The sequence below is a fragment of the Lissotriton helveticus genome, chromosome 7, assembly GCF_964261635.1.
Source record: "Lissotriton helveticus chromosome 7, aLisHel1.1, whole genome shotgun sequence".
In the NCBI taxonomy this organism is placed as follows: Eukaryota; Metazoa; Chordata; class Amphibia; order Caudata; family Salamandridae; genus Lissotriton; species Lissotriton helveticus.
Genome location: NC_136068.1, coordinates 1199345449 through 1199365208, shown reverse-complemented (window position 1 = coordinate 1199365208; position 19760 = coordinate 1199345449). Strand labels below are relative to the sequence as shown.

At 43.3% G+C, this 19760-nt stretch overlaps 1 protein-coding gene across 1 annotated transcript in view; it reads left to right on the top strand.

Moving 5' to 3' along the window:
• The first annotated feature begins 4065 nt into the window (after positions 1–4065).
• The window catches only part of ATAD5 (ATPase family AAA domain containing 5), a 440833-nt gene continuing 425138 nt past the window's right edge, over positions 4066–19760 (top strand). The window contains exon 1 of the mRNA XM_078654387.1: positions 4066–4677. Coding sequence (XP_078510513.1) covers positions 4627–4677 — 51 coding nt within the window. The 5' untranslated portion in view covers positions 4066–4626. The remainder of the gene's footprint in view (positions 4678–19760) is intronic.

The following is a 19760-nucleotide window of genomic DNA, read 5'->3' as shown; positions in this document are numbered from 1 at the left end:
ATTGGGAAACTTAAAGGTTTTGTCCATGAAATTAAACTTAAAAGAGATGCTGTGCCTTGTATACACAAGTCCAGAAACATACCGTTTTCCATCATTGGTGAGGTGGAAGATGAACTTAAAAAATTACAATTACAGAAGGAGGGCATCATTGAGCAGGTTGAATCAGCAGAGTGGGTTTCGCCTTTGGTTATCGCGAAGAAGCCCAACGGCAAGTTCCGTCTATGCATTGATCTACACGATATTAATAAAAACATTCTGGTGGATCAATTCCCTTTGCCAAAAATTAGTGAGATTCTGTCCCTTACTAATGGAGCTAAATGGTTTTCAACCATTGATCTAAGCTCAGCCTACCACCAAGTGGCTTTACATCCCAAAAGCAGAAGCCTTACCACATTTGTAACCCCGCTGGGGTGTTTCAGGTTTAAAAGGGTACCATTTGGACTGGCCTCTGCTGCGGCCATGTTTCAGAGGTTGATGAGTGAACTCTTCAAAAGGGAAAAAAATCTCTTAATTTTCCAAGATGACATCATGGTAACAGGCAAAAGCAGAGGTGAACATGATGCCAAACTCAACAGAGACCTAGGGTTGCTAGAACATCATGGGCTTACAGCTGATCTGCGCAAATGCAAATTTGCTGCAAATAAAGTCACCTATTTGGGGCATGAAATTGATGGGAATGGCATAAAACCAAAAAAAGAGCTGCTGTCGGTAATTAGGGAAGCCCCCTCACCCAAAAATAAGGAAGAGGTCAGAGCATTCCTAGGCCTCTCAGAATTGTATGCTAAATTTGTAAAGAACTTCTCTTCAAAAACCTTACATTTAAAAGAACTCATAAAACAGAAGAATAAATTTGAGTGGAATGCTACTTGTGAAGAAGCATTTAACAGAATAAAAGAGGACATTTGTGATGCCCCACCTCTTCAAGGGTTTAACCCCTCTTTGAAAAGCATAGTGACCACTGATGCAAGCAACAAGGGGTTGGGTGCTGTACTCTCACAGATTAATGGGGAAGGAAAAGAGGTTACCATTGCTTTTGCCTCACGTTCAATCACGCCCACAGAAGGAAGGTATTCTGTGATTGAGAGGGAGGCACTAGCATGTGCATGGGCTTTGAACCACTTTAGACAATACATTTGGGGATACAAAATCACCCTTAGAAGCGATCACAAACCTTTAGTAAAAGTGCTTTCCACAAAGGGTCTTCAAGTTGCTTCCCCCCGATTGTCACGGATATCAATGAAATTGTTAGAATATAACTATGAAGTTGAATATCTTCCTGGTGTGAAAAACAAGGTGGCGGACTGTCTAAGCCGTTTACCTCTACCAAACAATGAGGATCAGGTTTCAGACATTGGCACTTTCTGCATAGCTAATGTCGTAGAAGAAGTGCCATGTATCTCTGGTGCAGAGTGGTCAGAAAATATGGAAAAAGATGATGTTCTACTTGAGGTAAAGAAATACATAAGAGCAGGCTGGTCTGATAAGAAAAAATTACCTGCTCTATTGCGTCCTTTTTGGGAACTAAGAGACGAGTTGTCAATCGAAGGTGATTTGATTTTGAGAAATGGAAAGGTTGTTCCACCCAAAGGTTTACGTTCTAAACTCCTTGATATTTGCCGTGAGGGGCACCTTGGAATTAGTAAAACCAAGAGTAGAGTCAGGAATTCATACTGGTGGCCTGGTTATGACATAGAAATTGAAAGAAGTGTCAGGAATTGTACAGCCTGTGAAAACTCTGACAAGACAAAACACACATTTAGACCACCTCTTCAACCCCTGTCTTGTCCTAACATGCCTTGGGTCAGATTGGGAATTGACATTTGTGGGCCCATTCGTGAACAAGGAGAACTGTTATATCTTATTGTACTGGTAGACCATTTCTCAAAATGGCCAGAGGTTGAAGTGGTACAAGATGCTGATGCTAAAAGTGTTGTAAGTTTTTTGCGCAAGCTATTCCTAAGAGAGGGCCTTCCAAATTGCATTGTGTCGGACAATGGCCCACAGTTCACGTCAAAAATATTCAAAGAATTTCTGATGAAACATGGAATAGAACACAAAACAACGTCTGTTTATCATCCTGCAGGTAATGGTGCCGTTGAAAGGTTTAATCGGGTGATTAAAGGAATAATTCAACTGGCAAATCAGAATGACATGTCATGGAGAAAACAACTAATCAAAAATCTTTGGTCATTTCGGGTTACGCCATGTGTATCTACAGGTACCAGTCCCTTTGTACTCTTGAGAGGGAGGACTCCCATTACAAAGGATAATGTGGGATTGGCTACCCCTAAAAGAGTGATGTGGTCTCCAGAGGAGATACAAGGGAATTTACGAAGGTCACAAACCATAGGTAAGAAATACTATGACAATAGGCATGCATGTAAAAAGTTTGACATCAAAGCAGGTGACAATGTGAGAGTGAAAAATGCCAGAAGTACCAGCAAGGGAAAACATCACTACTCTCAACCAATGGAGGTAAAGAAAGTGTTTTGTAATTCTGCCCTTTTGAGTGATGGAAAAACTTGGCATTTTTCTGCTTTATCATTATGCAAGGAGGGGAAAGTAAGCCTGGGCGTCCGAATCGGCTACGCCCACGGAGTAGGCGTAGTGTTGCCTCCTACGCATTTTGCGTAGACAGCGTAGCCGGCAACACTACGCCCACTCCGTGCGCGTAGCCGAGTCGGCCGCCACCCGCCTCCCTCCCGCCCTCCCCCACATACATTATTTAAGCAAACTACCCTTAATAAAACAATTTTAAAGCACTTACCGTGTCCGGGGCTCGTCCGGGGCTCCCTCTTGGAATAGCGTCCCTTCATAGATACCAATGCGCATGCGCGGCCGCCCGCGCATGCGCATTGGTATCCATGACGACGCGATTCCAAGAGGGAGCCCCGGACACGGTAAGTGCTTTAAAATTGTTTTATTAAGGGTATTTTGCTTAAATAATGTATGTAGAGGAGAGCGGGAGGGAGGTGCGTAGTGGGGCTACGCGGAGTGCGGGAGTGGGCGTAGCTTCTCGCCCACTCCGCGTAGCTCCGCGGAGCCCCACTACGCCCAGGTTTAGGGGAAAGGAATGTGTGATTCTCAATCCACTCCGGGAAATAATGAGGTTTCCTGTTCTCAAGACTACGATTGGATTCTGGACCGTGAGGGAATTGTGGGGTCTCGGCCAGATGGTTCTAACATTGTATCTTTAGGTACAAACAAAGTATCTTCTGAGAGTTAGAACACTTCAGATGCCTCACGGTTGGAAGACAGTAGTAGTAGGCAGAGCCAGGAGACATCGGAAGAGTACAGGTTTCAGACCAACAGCGATACGGATTCTGATTCAGATGATTCTGTTTATGAAGATGTTACGTCACAGGACGTCAGTTGTGAGGATGAACCCACTGTGAGCAGATATGGAAGAGTAGTCAAACCTCCAGCTAAGTTACAAGATTACATATGTGATTAGCTGTGGTTTCCCCTCCTCATCCTTAATCTTCAGCCGGGCACCCACGGTCCCTCTTGTTGTTTTGGGAAGGGAGATGTGTTATGTTTATTAACCCAGTGCCTTCATCTAATGTAGAGCACGCGCGCTATGTTCTCTGCACGCGCAACCTGCCGGCCCATTGTGACGTCAGGGTGTTCTACCTGACCACCGGCAGGTTGACAGTTAAGATGTGACAGTTGCTTGTGAGTGGCGACTGCATGTAGACGTGCCTTGGTGTCAGGACTTTACTTTAATAAAGACTTTTCTACTTACCTGCTTGACTGGTCATCATTACAGTTATATACTGAAATAGAGAAAAGAAGGCACACAACCCGCCTCCATTTCCTTAACGGAACTGAAGACTTTCGATGCAAAAGCAGTAAAAATGCACATCTTTTATTCCAGCATCATGGCGCCCTTCGCTACCTTCCGATTCGAGGTTTACGAATGAACCTTTGGTGTTCCAGCTTTACACCTCTCTGCCCAACGTGATGCTCTATGTATGACTCTTTCTGGTTGCCATCCTCTCTCTGATTGGCGTCATGCAGACGACGCGTGACAGGCTCCTCCTCGGGAGATATCGCACGGACCCGCCCCCTTGCTGAATGGCGGGAAAGCAGAACTGTCACTCGTCCCAGTGAGGAGGAAGTAAACACCGCCGTACAACTCACCGGCCTCGGCGCGCGCTTTAGTCTCTCGCGAGACCCTTTTCGGCGGCGCTTGTCACTTTTCCAGGGTTCTAGCCGAGAAAATGAACGGGGAAGGAAAAGATCGCACAGCCTTAGGCGGTTTGAAGAGCTGAATCGACCGAGGCTCGCAGCGCCATTCTGGAGTGTGAACGAGAGAAACGGACCTCTAAGGCAGTGAGACTTGGTAAACTGAAGGAGACCCTTGCATGGAAAGATGGTCCGCACGTAGAGTTGTTCGTGTCAGTGAGAGTAAGCAGGAGCACCCGATGGTACTAGCACCCATCACCTGAACGTACCGCAGACGAGCGCCTCGGGGCCAGGCCTCCATCCGCAGTACCCCAGTCCGATGTGCGGACGCCGGTGTTTTTACAGATCATTTTCCCTCTCTTCCCAGTAGTGCATCTCATGGCCCTTGTAGTGGCAGTCCCCTGCCCCTGATCTCTCGCAAACTTCCTCTGCTTGGGCATGGTGGGCGTACTTACAATGACTTCTCCAGTGGAGGACTATGGCATCCAGGTACGTTTATGTTGCTCTCTCGTTATTGTCTGTGATTAAACATTTGTGTTTGAAGTTGTGACGATTAAGTGCAGATGTTCCCCCTTTTTATAGGCAGCATACTTCTGAAGTCGTTTACTTAGAAACACTGGTTAATAGTCTCGTGCTTTCGAGACCTCATCGCACTGCGTTTTTTAGTGCACCACGGTATTAAAACAGTCATTAATCGTTTTATATTTGTCTTAACGCTGGTAAGAGGCGCCTCTGGATGCCTGAAACAGCAAATATAATTCCTTTGCCGGATGCAACTTCACAATGTCCTGCTGATACTCCGCAAACTAGACATATCTTGCAATGTAACGTCTATGCAAATACTGAAAAGAACTTCTTGTAAATACTGCAGTGCACGAAGTCGTCATTTATATAGTGTAATGTAGATCCGCCCTTGCTTTCTTCTCCAATGCTAGTTGGAGCAGCATTGATGGCCGTCACACTTACTGACAGCGCAATTCAATGTTTAGAGCCTTCCATACGTCAAGTCGTCAAAGGTGTGCTTTGGTTTATCGGTCTTTAATTGCTCATTTACCCGAATATAGCCTCTCGTGTGAGTAAAAGGTGTAAAAGTGTGAAACCTAAGTTATTGGATGGGCTCTAATTTTTCATAGAACTACTTTGTTACAGAGATTTGTGTAACACAAGTTGACCAAGCAGTGCTGTCGTAGTTTGTATTTTCACACAACTGCCTTTAGGATATTGACAGAGTAGACTGACATCTGGTTTAGTTGGATAATCAGATGAGTTGATGTAAACTGTATGTTGTTTTCGTTTATATATTTGGCTGTAAGTGTGTAATAGTGGTTAGTAGATATTGTATTGTGACTTTTAATTTACTGTAGGAATTACTGTATTAGTTACTTGTTCGTGTATATTTCTGTAAGTAGGACACTAGTATTCTTTTAAGTATCATGTTTAGTTCTGTTGCCCTGGACTGTTGTAGTTCAGTTGAGCATTTCACCCTGTCGGCTCAACTGAACCTGTTGTCTCTTGCACTTCTTTCACGGAGGATTCAACAGAAGAGTTTGACATTTCTAACTGCACAGTATCCATTTAACCAAACTTATGGTGTGGTCCATGAGTTGGCTTTGATTTAGTGTGTCGTGCTGCTTTAAGAGTTCCGATTTAGTGGTGTCATTGAGCTTGTGCATGTATGTTCAATGTTTTATTGGCTACTATATGTTCCCTACTCAAAGCTTATGTGCATACCAACAACAACATATTAATTGCATGTATCCTGCGCCACACTTGTCACTTTAGTCTGCCCTGTTGTAGGTGTTTATCATTATGCATGCTGTCAGGAGCTTGTTGATATCCAGCTTCATGGAATATTTGTGCTGTGTTGTTATAATGCATGTAGACATGCTCCTTAGTGATTGTTGCCGCAGTGATTGGTATTGCCAGGTTATGGAATCTTCACGCAGCACTGTTGACAGTTACAGATGAGCATGCGAGGGAGCCAGTCTGATAGATTTAACTAAATTCTCCTTGCGCATGATACCACGCTCAGAGATGGTGTACCCCAGATACATTATTTCTTTCAATAAAAATGTAAATTTCTTTGCAAAGTGTCAAGTCTGCTTCCCTCACACCTCCACCATCTTAACCAGAACCCCATTGTGTTGCTCCTTAGATGACCCAACACTAAAATATCATCTTGGAAAACCGCCCACATTTGCTGTGTCTTTAAATAATCTACTCATCATGTGCGGGAAAACGCTCTAAGCTGATGCTAAACCAAATGGAAGCCTGGTAAACTGGAATACTCCCTCCATAGTAATGAACACTATGCGGATCTTGGATTTGAGATTTAGCCTGATGTCATGATATGCAGACTTGAAATCTAACCTGGTGAAATATTTGGCATCATTGATTAGTGACTCCTATTTCAGGTGTGTTTCAGGTGAGAAACATCTTGTCCATCACTATATACTAGTAAAGGGTCCTCAAATCCACACACAAACTTAAGCGACCCTTCCTTTTTTTGTGCTCACCATTGGGGAAATTATAAAGGAGTGTAACTAGGGGCGAGAAAGGTCCCACACACGTGCTCCTTACCTATATCAAACTTTAAATATTGTGTGCAGTCCTCGTTGAGGAAATGTAGAGTCAAAGGTTCCAGGAAAAGGAATATGCTCCAATAAGATCACGAGCCCTCACACCCCCAAATAGGTGTCATTCTTCATCACTGTATTAATTCCCTTGTCGGGCCGGCACTACAGTGCCCGACAAGGACCCACAAGGGGGCTCTTTACCAGAGATCTTTTGGTTGGCTTTTGGGTATTCAGTCAATCACCATGAGGAAAAGCAAAGGGGACACCTATTAGCTTCAAGGACGCAGAGACGTGTCTGCCGCAAGACATACCCCAGCTTTGCTTCCTCGAGGTTTGTTCTTAAATTAATTGACCCAGAGTGTTACTTTACCTGTTTTAATGAACTTTTCCACAATTCTACACTACAGTTGTCTAGCCCACACACCTTCACTCGGGGCTTGAAAAATCATAAAAATGTTACTACACCGGCAGGTCTAGTAAGTTTAATAATCTACTTGACCTAACTAATGTACTTGCCCTGTAAACTGGTCTCAAATTGTGTGATCCTAGGCAAATATTTTGTCTTGTGGAGCAGCCTTTTTCTTTATTCTCAAATAAAGGAGCACCGTCAAATATGCAAGATCACTATTTCTGCTCTACAAATGAGGGCACATTCTAATATGCAAGTTCACTATTTCTGCTGTACTAGACTAAATGTTTGCTCCATGTATAACAATAATCAATCAAGCCCATATATAGGGTACACATGATTACTGGCTTGCTTCTTAGTTCACTATTAGCATGCGCATCTGGGCAGGAGCAGAAATAATTCCCAGTTCACGTTTAAATACTCACTTTTCATAAATATATTACCAAAGCATGATGTGGCAGTTCATTGTCATTTACAGATAGCATATTTTTAATTGAAATGGCCACAGAATGTTCCCACTAACATGTAGTTTGTAGTTGCACTGAGAATGGTGCATAAACCATTTCTGGAAATTGGGTTTCAGTAAAAAAACTTAAAAGCGCGCACACATCGCATCAACGTTGTCGCATCATGAGCAAGACGCCATTTTGTCGCATCGCACCGGAGAAGAGTATCTCATAGAGGTGCCATCTTGTCACGTCACACCGGAGAGCAGTATGAAACAGACGCATCACCCCCCCCACACAGTAAGGAAGCGAGTCTCAACTCCCCTGGGCAGCAGTAAGGAACCGACGCATCCACTCTCCTGAGTGTAAGGAACTGAGTGTAAGGAACTGCCGCATCACCTTCCCTGCGACCCTTTTGTTTTCTTTGCGTTACGCATCCAAGGTAAATTGAGAGTAAACTGTTGCATTTACAACTTGAGAGAACTGAACTATTTTCTACCATTTTAAAGTCTATTTTTGAGTATAGTATGGTGGATTTTTGTTGTTTGCTCTTGTGTTAAGTCTATATAAAAATACCTATTTTTATAATACAACCTGTGTGGTGTCCATCTGTAGTGTTGTCACTGTGTTACTGTATGTGGTCACAAATGCTTTACACACTGCCTCTGAGATAAGCCTGCCTGCTAGTGCCAAGTTACCAAGGGGGTGAGCAGGGGTTATTTTAGGAGTGTAGCCCCTTACCCTGACTAGACTCAAGGGTCTCTATTTGGTATAAGGTACCTACCTCTGCCAGCTAGAGACCCCCAAATCTAACAATTTCTATACCTAAAACTGTTCTATACATTACTTGACGTGTCTTTCCCTTCTCTGCAAAACCTTTTTGTTTTTAACATCCATGTCCGTAGAAGATTTCACAGTAACATATTTTGTTTTTCCTACCACATTTACTTTCTCCGGTTTCCTGGCTTCAATTTGTTGCATTTCCCTAATAAATAAAGCAGATTCTTCAACTGTTTTTGCAATACCTATTGGTTCTTGAAATCTAGGATTTCTTGCAGGCCATAACCTTTCCTGCAACATTTTATGTTTCTGCACTGTGCATTTAACTGATCCCAAATCATTTAACCAGTCATGTTTCCAAAGTCAAATGTTATGGCCACTTCCCATACTCTTGTCACAAATTGATCCACCAAATCATGAATTTTCTGATGTTGAGTATAAAATTCATGCATTTGCATAACTATGCTCATTTGTTTTACAACATACACCTCCAGTCTTTTTTTCGTTTCCATACGAGTATCTGCGATTTCTCCATTGTCTGCTCCTGAAGTTGCAGCCAGAAACTTGAAGACCTTCCTTTCCCAATGTATTAGTCAGTAATGCTCTTTTCCTTGATGGTTGAATATTCAACCCTTCAATGGCTTCTAGATAGTTCTCAACATTTCCAATCCACTCCTCCCATTCGATTGACGGTAAGTAAGTAAACTTTAATGTACAGTTAATTAAACCATTACAAAAAATTTCCATTTTTACGCAGTTTCAAGCTAAAAAAGAGAGGGCAACAAATTACAATAATAGTTCAACTCTAAAAGGCTTTTTGTTCAGAATACAAGATAAAAACTATAAAACATGCGGTTAATAATTTATGAGCCTCAGATAAACATAAAGGCTAGCTCAGAAATTCCCCTGCCAAAACCCTTTCTACTATAGGGGATGTTGGGAAGGGAGTAGAGTACCATTCGTACGGATTGTTAAAAGCCTTAATAAGGCGACCAGGGGGCCGTTGGAACGATTTCATTGCTCAGTGCACAAATGAGGCTGTTCTGGTCTTCAGAGCAATTAGCCAGATCTATATATGCGAGGTTGCCTTGCAGATATATTAAAAGAAAAAAGAGAAAAAAACAAAAAAAAACAAGGCATGATTGAAGTATTTCTGAGGTTAGTCATCTTGTCATCTCAGCCCTGCATTGGCTCAGAGGTAGAGGGTACTTAATTCCACAGTTATCCTTAAAAGAGGATGCAGTGCCTGAAAAATTGGCATGAGGGTCTTTGCTCAGAATCGAAGAATACTTGAATTGCATATATTTATAAAAAACAGAGTTCCTTGCCGGAATAGGCCTGGCAGAGGCCAAAAACAATGAGGGGGACTTATTACAAGAAAGGGCATTGACAGTTGTTGCAGAGGAGCTAGAGTTAGCCCCCCCCACCCCGGAGTAAATTAATCACGCTCGATCTCCCTTTCTGCCCGACTAGTTATTAGAACCTTTGGTGCAAGGGGGTGACATGAGACAACCCACCACATGATCTTAAGCTATCGTAGTTTCGAACCATCAAAAGTTTTAAACATGGGATACCAAAAAATATTCATTAACAGAGTGATTTTAAAATCGCGATCGTCGCCCCTTGAGATGTAATGTCTTGGATCAAAAAGCTCCAAATGCCAATGCTGTTCTTCCTTTTTCTTCGCTGGGATATTCAGGAGCTTTTCCTTAAATAGGTCATGAGAGTGTGTTCTCCTCTGCATCCGTACTCCTGTCTCCGTGAGGTTCTATTTGTTTTTGAGTCGAGCTTCGGTCGCTGCTAAGAATTTTACCATCCGACAGCTCAATTGGATATCATCATCGCTAAAGCATGCCAGTACCGCTTGCTTGCATGACCGAATCCGTTTTATGTTAAAGAGCGGTCTCAGGAGATCCCGTCGATCTTGTAGTAGTACCCTGCAAATGGTTATCAGATGCACTATGTTTTCTTCACCTTCGCCGCAAAGACGACACTTTACTGGTGTCTGGGCCTGTAACCAACGGTGTAGATGATTTGCCAAGGGTAGCAGCCCTAGGCGCAATTTAAAACATTTCTCTTTTGTTTTTTTTGAGAAGCCAGTCTGGAGGTATCCTTGAGGCAAGGGTTTAATATAGGATTGTATCGTAAGCCAGCCGTATGCACGCTCCACTAGGGACCCTTTATCCTGCAAGAGTGATTCTTTCCTGATAGTCTTGTTTACTGCTTTTTTTTAAGCATGCCGGGGCCCCTGGGAGTTCCTATAGCTGTCGTAGCCCCAGCTGGTTGATGGCAGCCTCCATTCGATTGTAGGTGAACCAGTTTGTGCCAGGACAATTGAGGTACCAGAAGGGATACGCACTGTAAAATGTGTTATTCACTCTAGATCAGGTTAAAACTCTTAGTCCTGTTTCTATGTTTATGGACAATGCCGGTGCAGAAAATGTTGATCCTTTTTCACCGTTTGCATAATGTTTGGTCTTTTTATTGTCGTTGCTCCGATCATTAAAAACAGATTTTTCTCCACATCCACTCCCAGATGCCTCCCTAATCCTGGTCCCCTAAAGGTTCCTCTCAGTAATACCATACACGTTCTCCCGCAACAGTTTCTGTAACTTAGTGCGCTTTCTCGTGGTGTGCTCTTAATTGCCCACGTTTCTCTCTCAGCATGAACTGTAAACAAATGCAGCACGTGCCGAACCCCACGCTCTGGTCTCCTCCGCGCATTCCATAATGCTGGTTCGGCTCGTGCCCCGATATTGACGATAGTTAGGCGCAAATACCCACACCATAAGTAAATAGGGTGAAATCCAGTACTCACTGCCCGCAATTCCCCTGTGAAAACTGGTACACATTGCACTGCTGTGGACAACCGACTGTTTAAACACATGATAGCATCCTTGCAGGAAATTTTTCCCCGCTGGGTCCCGCTTCCACGTAGCTGGTCTCCACTTATGGCACACACTCATCGCCAAATTGAAGTTAACTCCCAAGATGTTGTAGGAAGGTAATTATGTTTATTTCCTAAGCAGCCGTGTACATGGAGCTCCCTCACCTGCTGATCTGTAAATGTCACCACTGCTGCACGAAGATTCCACTAATTCACACATTCCAATCGCTGTGACAATAATCACTGAGCAGCATGTCTCTTCATACATTATAACAGGTGGCTATTGAAAGTGCTGCCTTATGCATTGTATTCAGTGTTTGTATATTGTTTCTTTGATAAGTGTGCTGCTGTGAACATAGTGATAGCTAACTATATGTATGGTGTATCTTTACTTCCGTGCCTGTTTAAGAGGTGCACCCAATTTGCTTCTGCTTGGATGACGGATCTAGATTTACTGCACAGTGAAAGTCTGCTAACTATCACTTATTCTTTGTGGGAAGGGTTGAACATATTTGCGTCTACATTATGCCAGCCTAGTCAGAGGGGTAGTGGTGAGGTTTATCTGTTGACACAAATGGAGTGTTATTACAGAAGGCCAAGTAATCCAGATGATAATAATCACATACTGCCAACTTGGTTAAATAACTTCGAATTAGCAAAGTAACGTTTGGAGTAGCAGTCCCAATTATTGACATGATCAGGATTCATACATTATTTAAAAGTTATTTATTGTTCCTATTGCAGCACGTTTTATGCCCAATAAGTGAGAGAATGATTAGAAGAGCAACCTTAGTAGGAAACATGAGAAGAAAACACACAACTTTAGAAGGGCCAGATTTTACCTCCTCATCTTAGATTTTAAGAGTCTAAAGTTTGAGCAGGACTTTACACCACAGGCATAGGCTCCTAATTTTGTGCAAGTTGTATAGTTGGGCATTCACTAATTTTGGTTATGGGTCATACTGCCAGATTGGCACTCTGCACGTGTGAGAGTGAGGCACAAAGCTCTTGTTTGGTTTGTATCTACTTTACCACGGTCTTACATCTCCAGTTAAGTCCTCTTTTTCTTCGCCACCGCTCCCTCCCAGCCCTGTACTTCAACATACCGTACCTTGCCTCTCTGTTATATTCTCTATATGTTTTCTCAATAGTTCTCTAGCCTGTTGATGTTTAACAGTGTGTTTAGTTAATGTTCACTGCATTCCAGGCTCGGTCATGTAGAATGTTAGTGGTTGTCTGGATGCGCTGTCATTAGATTCTATGTTTTGAAAGGGCATAAAAAGCAGTTGGGATTCAGCTGTCCTGCCTTCTTCATTGCTGTCCCTGCTGTGTAGCTGTTCAAGATTAAACTCATCTCAACTATATCACATTCTTTTGAGTTTATTACTACAATTTATGTGGCGACGATTCCTGCCACACAGCTTCACTACGAACTCAACCGTGCACATCAATACGAACTCAACGTGTACATCAAGCTTTTTGTTTACATCAACTAGTCTCAAGTCTTCAAGTTACAACAGGCGGTAAGTCTGTTCCTTTAATATTCTAATGCTGGCTTTCCCACTCCGCTTATACGTGAACGGCAAAACGAATGATAAATTAAGGAGCTGTTTACAAGTTTCAACCAATCCTACCTTTTAGCGCTCTTCACGCCGTTCACATTGAGCACTTGACTGTGTTGTTTTGTGGTTTCTCGGAGCTCCGCATTATCGCGCAAGCCTAGAGTGAGGCCTTATTTGAAACGCGGCCTAACCTCTCAGGCATATGCACGCGCATGATGCCTGACTTCCTCATCACCCTTCTTGTGACGTCCCTCAAGCGCGCCACAACGGTGTCTGCGAACCACAGCAAACGCGTTAGAAGCATAGCCTAGCAACACAACTCTAAATACTTTTCGGCTCTGTTCAACATGCTGACGGCCTGCTCTTTTTCAAAATGCAATCGTAGAGTGGAAAAGCTATACAATACTTTATGCTTTGTTTTACACACGCTAAAAGCTCGTAGTTCATTCAACTTCTACAGTGTCAATATGGCTAAAAAGACTATTTTTATTTGTTATTGTTTTAGAAAAACAGACTCGATTTTCTTTGCCTTCAAAAATACTTTACTTGGTTTCAAGTTTGACTATTATAACAAGGCAGCTTCAATATTTTTTTTATTCATTTCAAGGGGACCACAACAGTCATTCGCACACTTAAAGAAATTCAACTTGAGTATTATCTGCTTAAATACACGGTGATCTGCACAGCATTTTTTTTTCTAGCAGATCTTAACATTCTGATTTTCACATTTTATTTTTGTTTGACTACGTTTTGTTAACTTTGTAACTTTTCTTCCTGTTTTAAGTTTTAAAAGTACATGCAATCGGTAACTCCACTTCTTTCTTTTCTCGAATCTGCTGGAGAACCTCCTATTAGATGGCAGGTTTGGTTCGATGCATTTCAAACCTACTTCAGAGCCATTGGTGCTTCTAGATTTAGTAATGAACGGAAAAAAATTCTGTTTCTTCTTCACTCACTAGGTTTCGAAGAGAGGTCCATTTTCAAACCTCTTCCTGAAGTTACTCATCTTCCTGGGGATGATATTGATGATACCAAGACACAATTACAAAACTAAAAACAAGATTTCACAAACAACATAGTTGCAATTCCCCCTCTTCATCCCATTGAATGTCCTTCTGTACCTTGGGCCAAGTTGGTGTTGGACATTATTGGTCCTTTAGAAATTTTACCAGGTGGCTATCGTTTCATTATGGTATTAATAGACTATTCATCCAAATGGCCTGAGTTAAAGTTTCTTAAAGAAATTTCCTCTTCAAGTGTGATAGTTTTCTTAAAGGACGTTTTTATACGGGTAGGTTTTCCCGAAACATTGGTGACGAATAATGGCACAGTGTTTGAATCTTTTTTGCAGTCATGCAACATCAAGCATGTAAAAAGTTCCTTGTATCATCCACAATCCAATGGTCTTGTGGAACACATGAATAGGGTTGTGGGAGACTGCATCAGATGGACTAGATCATCTAACTCTGATGTTAACGCCATACATAGCATGCTTTGGTTCTAGAAGACCACTCCACACTCTATGACTAAAATATCTCCATTTGAATTATTGAGAGGGAGAAAAGCAAACACTAGTTTCAAACCAGCGTGGATAAATAAGTGGATAAGGTCTGTTCCTGATGTTAGCAGTCTTATGAAAGTTGTAAAGGAAAATGTTTTGGTTTCTTAATCTAAAGAAAAAGCTTGGTTTGACGCGAAGAAATCTGCTAAAATTGTACCTGTACATGTGGGGGATTTTGTTTGTGTTAAGTCTTCCGTTCATGTTAAGAAGGGTGAGAATAAGTTTGGTTCTCCTATCTTGGTTACCCGGGTAGGAAAAAATGCTGTACAGGTTGAGGGAGGCAACCGGTGGAATGTAGGAAAAGTTGTTAAGGTAAAAATGTTAATCTGTGTTCTTCAGATGTACTTGTATCTTCCAAGATTGTTGATCTTCAAGTTCCTCTTAGGAGGAGCACAAGATCTAAGGTTATTCCTAAAAGATACCTCATGTAAAATTTGGAGATTATCCAGTGTGGTTTTGATTTCTTTTTATTATATGTTTTTTTTATAGAGAAGAGAGGATATGTTATATTCTCTATATATTTTCTCAATAGTTCTCTAGCCTGTTGATGTTTAACAGTGTGTTTAGTTAATGTTCACTGCATTCCAGGCTCTGTCATGTAGAATGTTAGTGGTTGCCTGGATGCACTGTCATTAGATTCTATGTTTTGAATGGGCAGAGAAAGCAGTCCTGCCATCTTCTTTGCTGTCTCTGCTGTGTAGCTGTTCAAGATTAAACTTCTCTCAACTATATCACGTCCTTTTGAGTTTATTACTACACTCTCTCTATACCTCATTGCACTGTCTGCCTCACATCTCTCACTACCTCATTTGTGTACCCCATATATCTCTCACAGCCCAACCTCTCAATTTGTATCACCATTTGTTCACTATCTCACTACTTAACCCCTCAGTGTTTCTTCCTTTGGTAATACTACCTCATCACTTACTCCACCTCGCTCCTGTTTCATTACTGCTTAATCTTCCTTCACCTGTTTTCTCCATCATTATCCATGTTCTCCCATTTCTCTCTACATCGGTCTGTTTCGGCTCCCCTTCAGTTCACCTCTCTTTGTACATCTCTACTTCACCTCTGTCTCTGCACCCTCTAATGCTGTATTAACCACACTGCTTTCTCTAAGTTACCTTCCTCATCTGTCTTTCTATCCTTAACTCCTCTTCTTTTCTGTTTCCTTCAGTACTGTATTCAACTGACCTCTTTGTAAACCTCTAATTTTGTATATCGCTCTCCTTTACTTCTCTCTGTATGTCTTACCTCACCTCTCTGCCTTCCTTTATATGTCTCTAACTTTCCTTTATTTCAGACTTAACTTTCTCTCTTCTTCACCCCTGGTGTATCCCACTCATTTCTCTATACATCTACCTCTTCCTTATCTCTGCCTCTCTCCCTAGCTGTTTTTCTTTCTACCTTGTATCTTTATGCAACCTCACTTTCCTCTATGTACCATACTTTACTACTTTCCTTACCTATCTGTCGCTCTCTCCCTCTACCTGTACCTTATCTCTCTCGCTACAGCTTTCTCTTTACGCCTCTACTCTTCTCCTGTTTCTCTATGTCCATTCCACTTGGCAGAGTTATGGTCACTGTCTCAACAGGACTGTCTGAATGGAGGAGTTGAAGGAAAGGGCAAGGGAGGAGAATACAGGAGAAAATGATCAGATTTCACCAATGGAATCATGAAAATCCTCTGAGCAGTGTTTGATTTTTACTATTGCAATGAGAATGCTAGTGGTGAAGTGGGGTTTATTTGTAATAATGACTATCCAGCAATTGGATACAATGTTAACTACCATACACATACGTCTTGTTTTAATATTGTGCACCAAACATCAATAAAGTCTCCTTTACCCTGACTTTCCTGCAATAGAAGGTACCGACTGACTCAGTACTCGATTCGAAGTCAATGTAAAATACTGTGGTTGCAAGGCAATAAAAAAAAATATAGACCCAAACTAAAAAAAGAAATGGCATTATCAATATTGGCCAGATAACGTTTTCTTTTGGTACTATTTAGTTGATTGATGCTGGGCAGCTTGAGCTTCAAACTGTTTTTGCATGCCCTAGTTTCTGAAAGTTTTTTGTATAAATGAATACTGTTTGGCATCACTAGGGCTGAAATGAGCTGAAAATCTGTAATCAATACAAAGTTGTTCTGAAAAGGGATTCTCAAAATATCTTTCTCAGCACCCCAAACCACCCTAAGATGGCACTGAAATTAAATAATAAGTCATGTGTAAAGAAATCTAAAACCATGATGAATGACTGTTTGGCAAAGGTCTGTGGCTTTTGAAGTTGTGATCTAAATGCTTAGAGTAACTCAACATCTGGTCCATAGATTGAGTGTTTCTTGACAACGGGGCAGCAATTGGTTATCTCTGCATGTGAGAAAGTGGCTCTAAATATGCTGGACCAGAATAAGGTACAGTGTGTATAGAGTCCACAAACCCCAGAGGTATAACAGAGGTTAAAGCCAGGTGTGACCTTACTCTCTAAAGTGGTAGCTTGGTCGAGCAGTAAGGCAGTACCAGAGGACAGTGTAAAGCATTTGTTGTACACACTCAGTCAGCAAAAGGTTTCACACACTCAAAGACTGAACTCCAGGCCAATTGTTTTTATATCAAAAGATATAGTTGTTTTATTTCTAGAACCAACAGGCATCAAAAATATACTGTTCTCAATATGAGAGGTCTCAGATGAGTACTTTGCAGAAAGGCAATAAACTTTGTAAAGACAATTGGTACAGGGGTTGCAGTAGGCAACACAATTCTACACACAATTTAGCATTGAGCTCAATGGATTTCCTTTTATAAAACACAGGTGATTACTTTGTAGATTACTTGGTAATTCCAGGACTGGCTCCTAGGTTCAGGTCTGGGGTCTAAGCTGAAAACAGTTTAGCAAAAACGTTTTAGGTATTGTAGTGATTTTTCAGAAAAAAAGCTATTTTAAAAGTTTACACTTAAAAACTTTTCAACAGAAATCTGGCAATGTTATCCAATGGGAGAAAATTCAGGTTACAGGTAAAGTACGATCTCGTTACTTTTGTAATCCAGTACTGGTCTCCTAGGACCAGAACTGGGGTCTCAACTCAACAGGTAAGTAATTACGTTTCAGTATTTCGTATGATTTTTAAAGAATATTTCTAGTTTTCAAAAGTAGACACTTTGAAGAAATTTCATAGAAAGCAGACAATGGATTCCTTAGGAGAAAATACAAGTTACTAGTAAACCCGCTAGGGATTACTTCTGCCTTTCAGCACTGGGCTACAAGGTACAGTACTGGCTCCTCTCCTGATCACAAGTGAGTATTTCGGAATTCGGATGATTTTATATGAATATTTAAAGTTTTCAAAAGTAGACACTTATAAGATTTTTCGAGTCAAACCAGTCAATGTTATTCAATGGCAGGTAAGGGAGTTACCGGTTTCCTGGTGAGTACTCGACTGGTGAAGTTGTGGTTCTGGGCATAGACACAGGGGTCCCCCAGGGTCAGGTAGGTACAGTTGGTTCACCCTCAGCGGCGCAGGGGCGGCCGGGTTCAGAGGTAGTTAGGCTGGGTGCAGGATGCTTTTGAGCCGTTGGGTGCTCAATGTTATGCAATGAAAAAGGTCAAAAGGGAATAAAGGCTGCAGGCTCGGGGGCGGCGACTCTCCAGGGGCGACCAGCACGTCGAGAGGTAAGTTGGGATCTTGGAGCACAGGTAGGTACCCCAAAGGGAGGCACAACGGGCTGTAGGGCACCGGGTGCAGGGGTGTCTTTGGGTGTCGGAAAAGCTTACCCTCAGCTGGTCGCGGTTGGGGGGGCGGGTTCTGAGTCTGCAGGCGTCGTCTGGTTCGTCGAGGAGGGTCTTTGGTCACTGGACTTCGGGTCCCACTCGCCGGGGGGACGTCCTCGTGGTCTTGGATCACTCAGGCACGGGCCGGGCTCGGCGGGTGCAGAGTGGGCTGGTCCGGAGCTTCCTGGCTGGCACCAGGGGGGTTGTTGCAGCAGAGCCTCTGCTGATGGGAGTCCCAGTCTTTAAGAGGGTCAAGGCAGGCAGGTCCTCTGGGCGTCCCAAGGTTGCTGTCTGCAGGAGTCGCCGGGATTTAGGCAGGAGCAGGTTCCAGGATCGACAGGCCGGTAGGGCTGGGGCTAAGTCAGTTGTTGTCGTCCTGTTGTTAGCAGCTGCGTGGCGGGTCGTCATATTCTTGATCTTCTTTCTTCGTTTGGTATCGGGATCTGAGGAAGGAAGGTCCAGGAAGCCCCTAAATACTGAATTTAGGGGCGTTACAGGTAGGGCAAGGGCAGGGACCAATAGGTCCCTGTCCTGGGGTGGGTACACCCCTAGCCTGCTCTTCTCCTGTGGGAGGAGGGCAGGAGCCTAGCTGGGATTGGGCAGGGCTCCCGATCTTCAAGATGGCCTGAGCCCGGGGTCGTGCTTCACCTCGTCTCCCCCACCTGAGGGGTGGGGTTGGCACAGGCTGGCACACCCCCATCCTGACGTAGTTTTTCCCGCCAGTCTTCCCGCCAGAGTGGGGGTCAGAACTGGTGGGGGCCAGTTGCTGGGTACAGCAAATGGTCTGGGGAAGCTCACAGAGGCGGCATGCCTTTGAAGCTTCCCCCTGCCCATCCTGGGGGAGGAGACCTAGCACCTCACCCAGGATGTGCAGTGTTGCAGGCCCAGGAGAGCGGGGGGCTCTCCACCCAGGGGTCCAGCAACATGTCTGCTGTGTGGCAGCCTCTGCAGCCACTCAGCCCAGACGTGGATTGTAGATTAGGTTTTCAGAGGGCATCTCGAAGATGCCCTCTGGTGGATTTTACATTAAATCCCACACTGGCATCAGTGCGGGTTTAATGTGCTGAGAAGTTTGGTACCAAACTTGTCAGTCTTCTGTGTAGCCATTATGGTGCTGTGGAGTACGTAATGACAACCTCCCAGCACCATATACTCTTAATGGCATCACTGCACTTACAGTGCCCAGGAATGGCCCTGGGTACTGTAGGGGCGCAGGGCTCATGCACCTGTGCCCACACCACTGGCATAGGACACCCAGCTAGAGGGGTGACTGAAGTATGCTAGGGCAGTGGGTTCAGTGGGCATGGCATACAGGGTTGTGTGCCATGTCAACTCTTGGTTTAGCTCTGTACCCAGACACTCAGCCTGCAAAGGCAGTGTGTGGGTGTCAGGGTACAGGGCCCCTGAGGGTGGCACAATAAGTGCTGCAGTTCTCAGGGGTCTCCTCTGGTCACCATGCCCTAGGTACCTAGGGTACCATTTACTAGGGGCTGACAGGTGGCCAGAGATGCCTATTGGGTTTTAATTTCAACACAGCTTTTAGGGAAGGAACACAGGTCCTGGGTACCTGGTTGGCA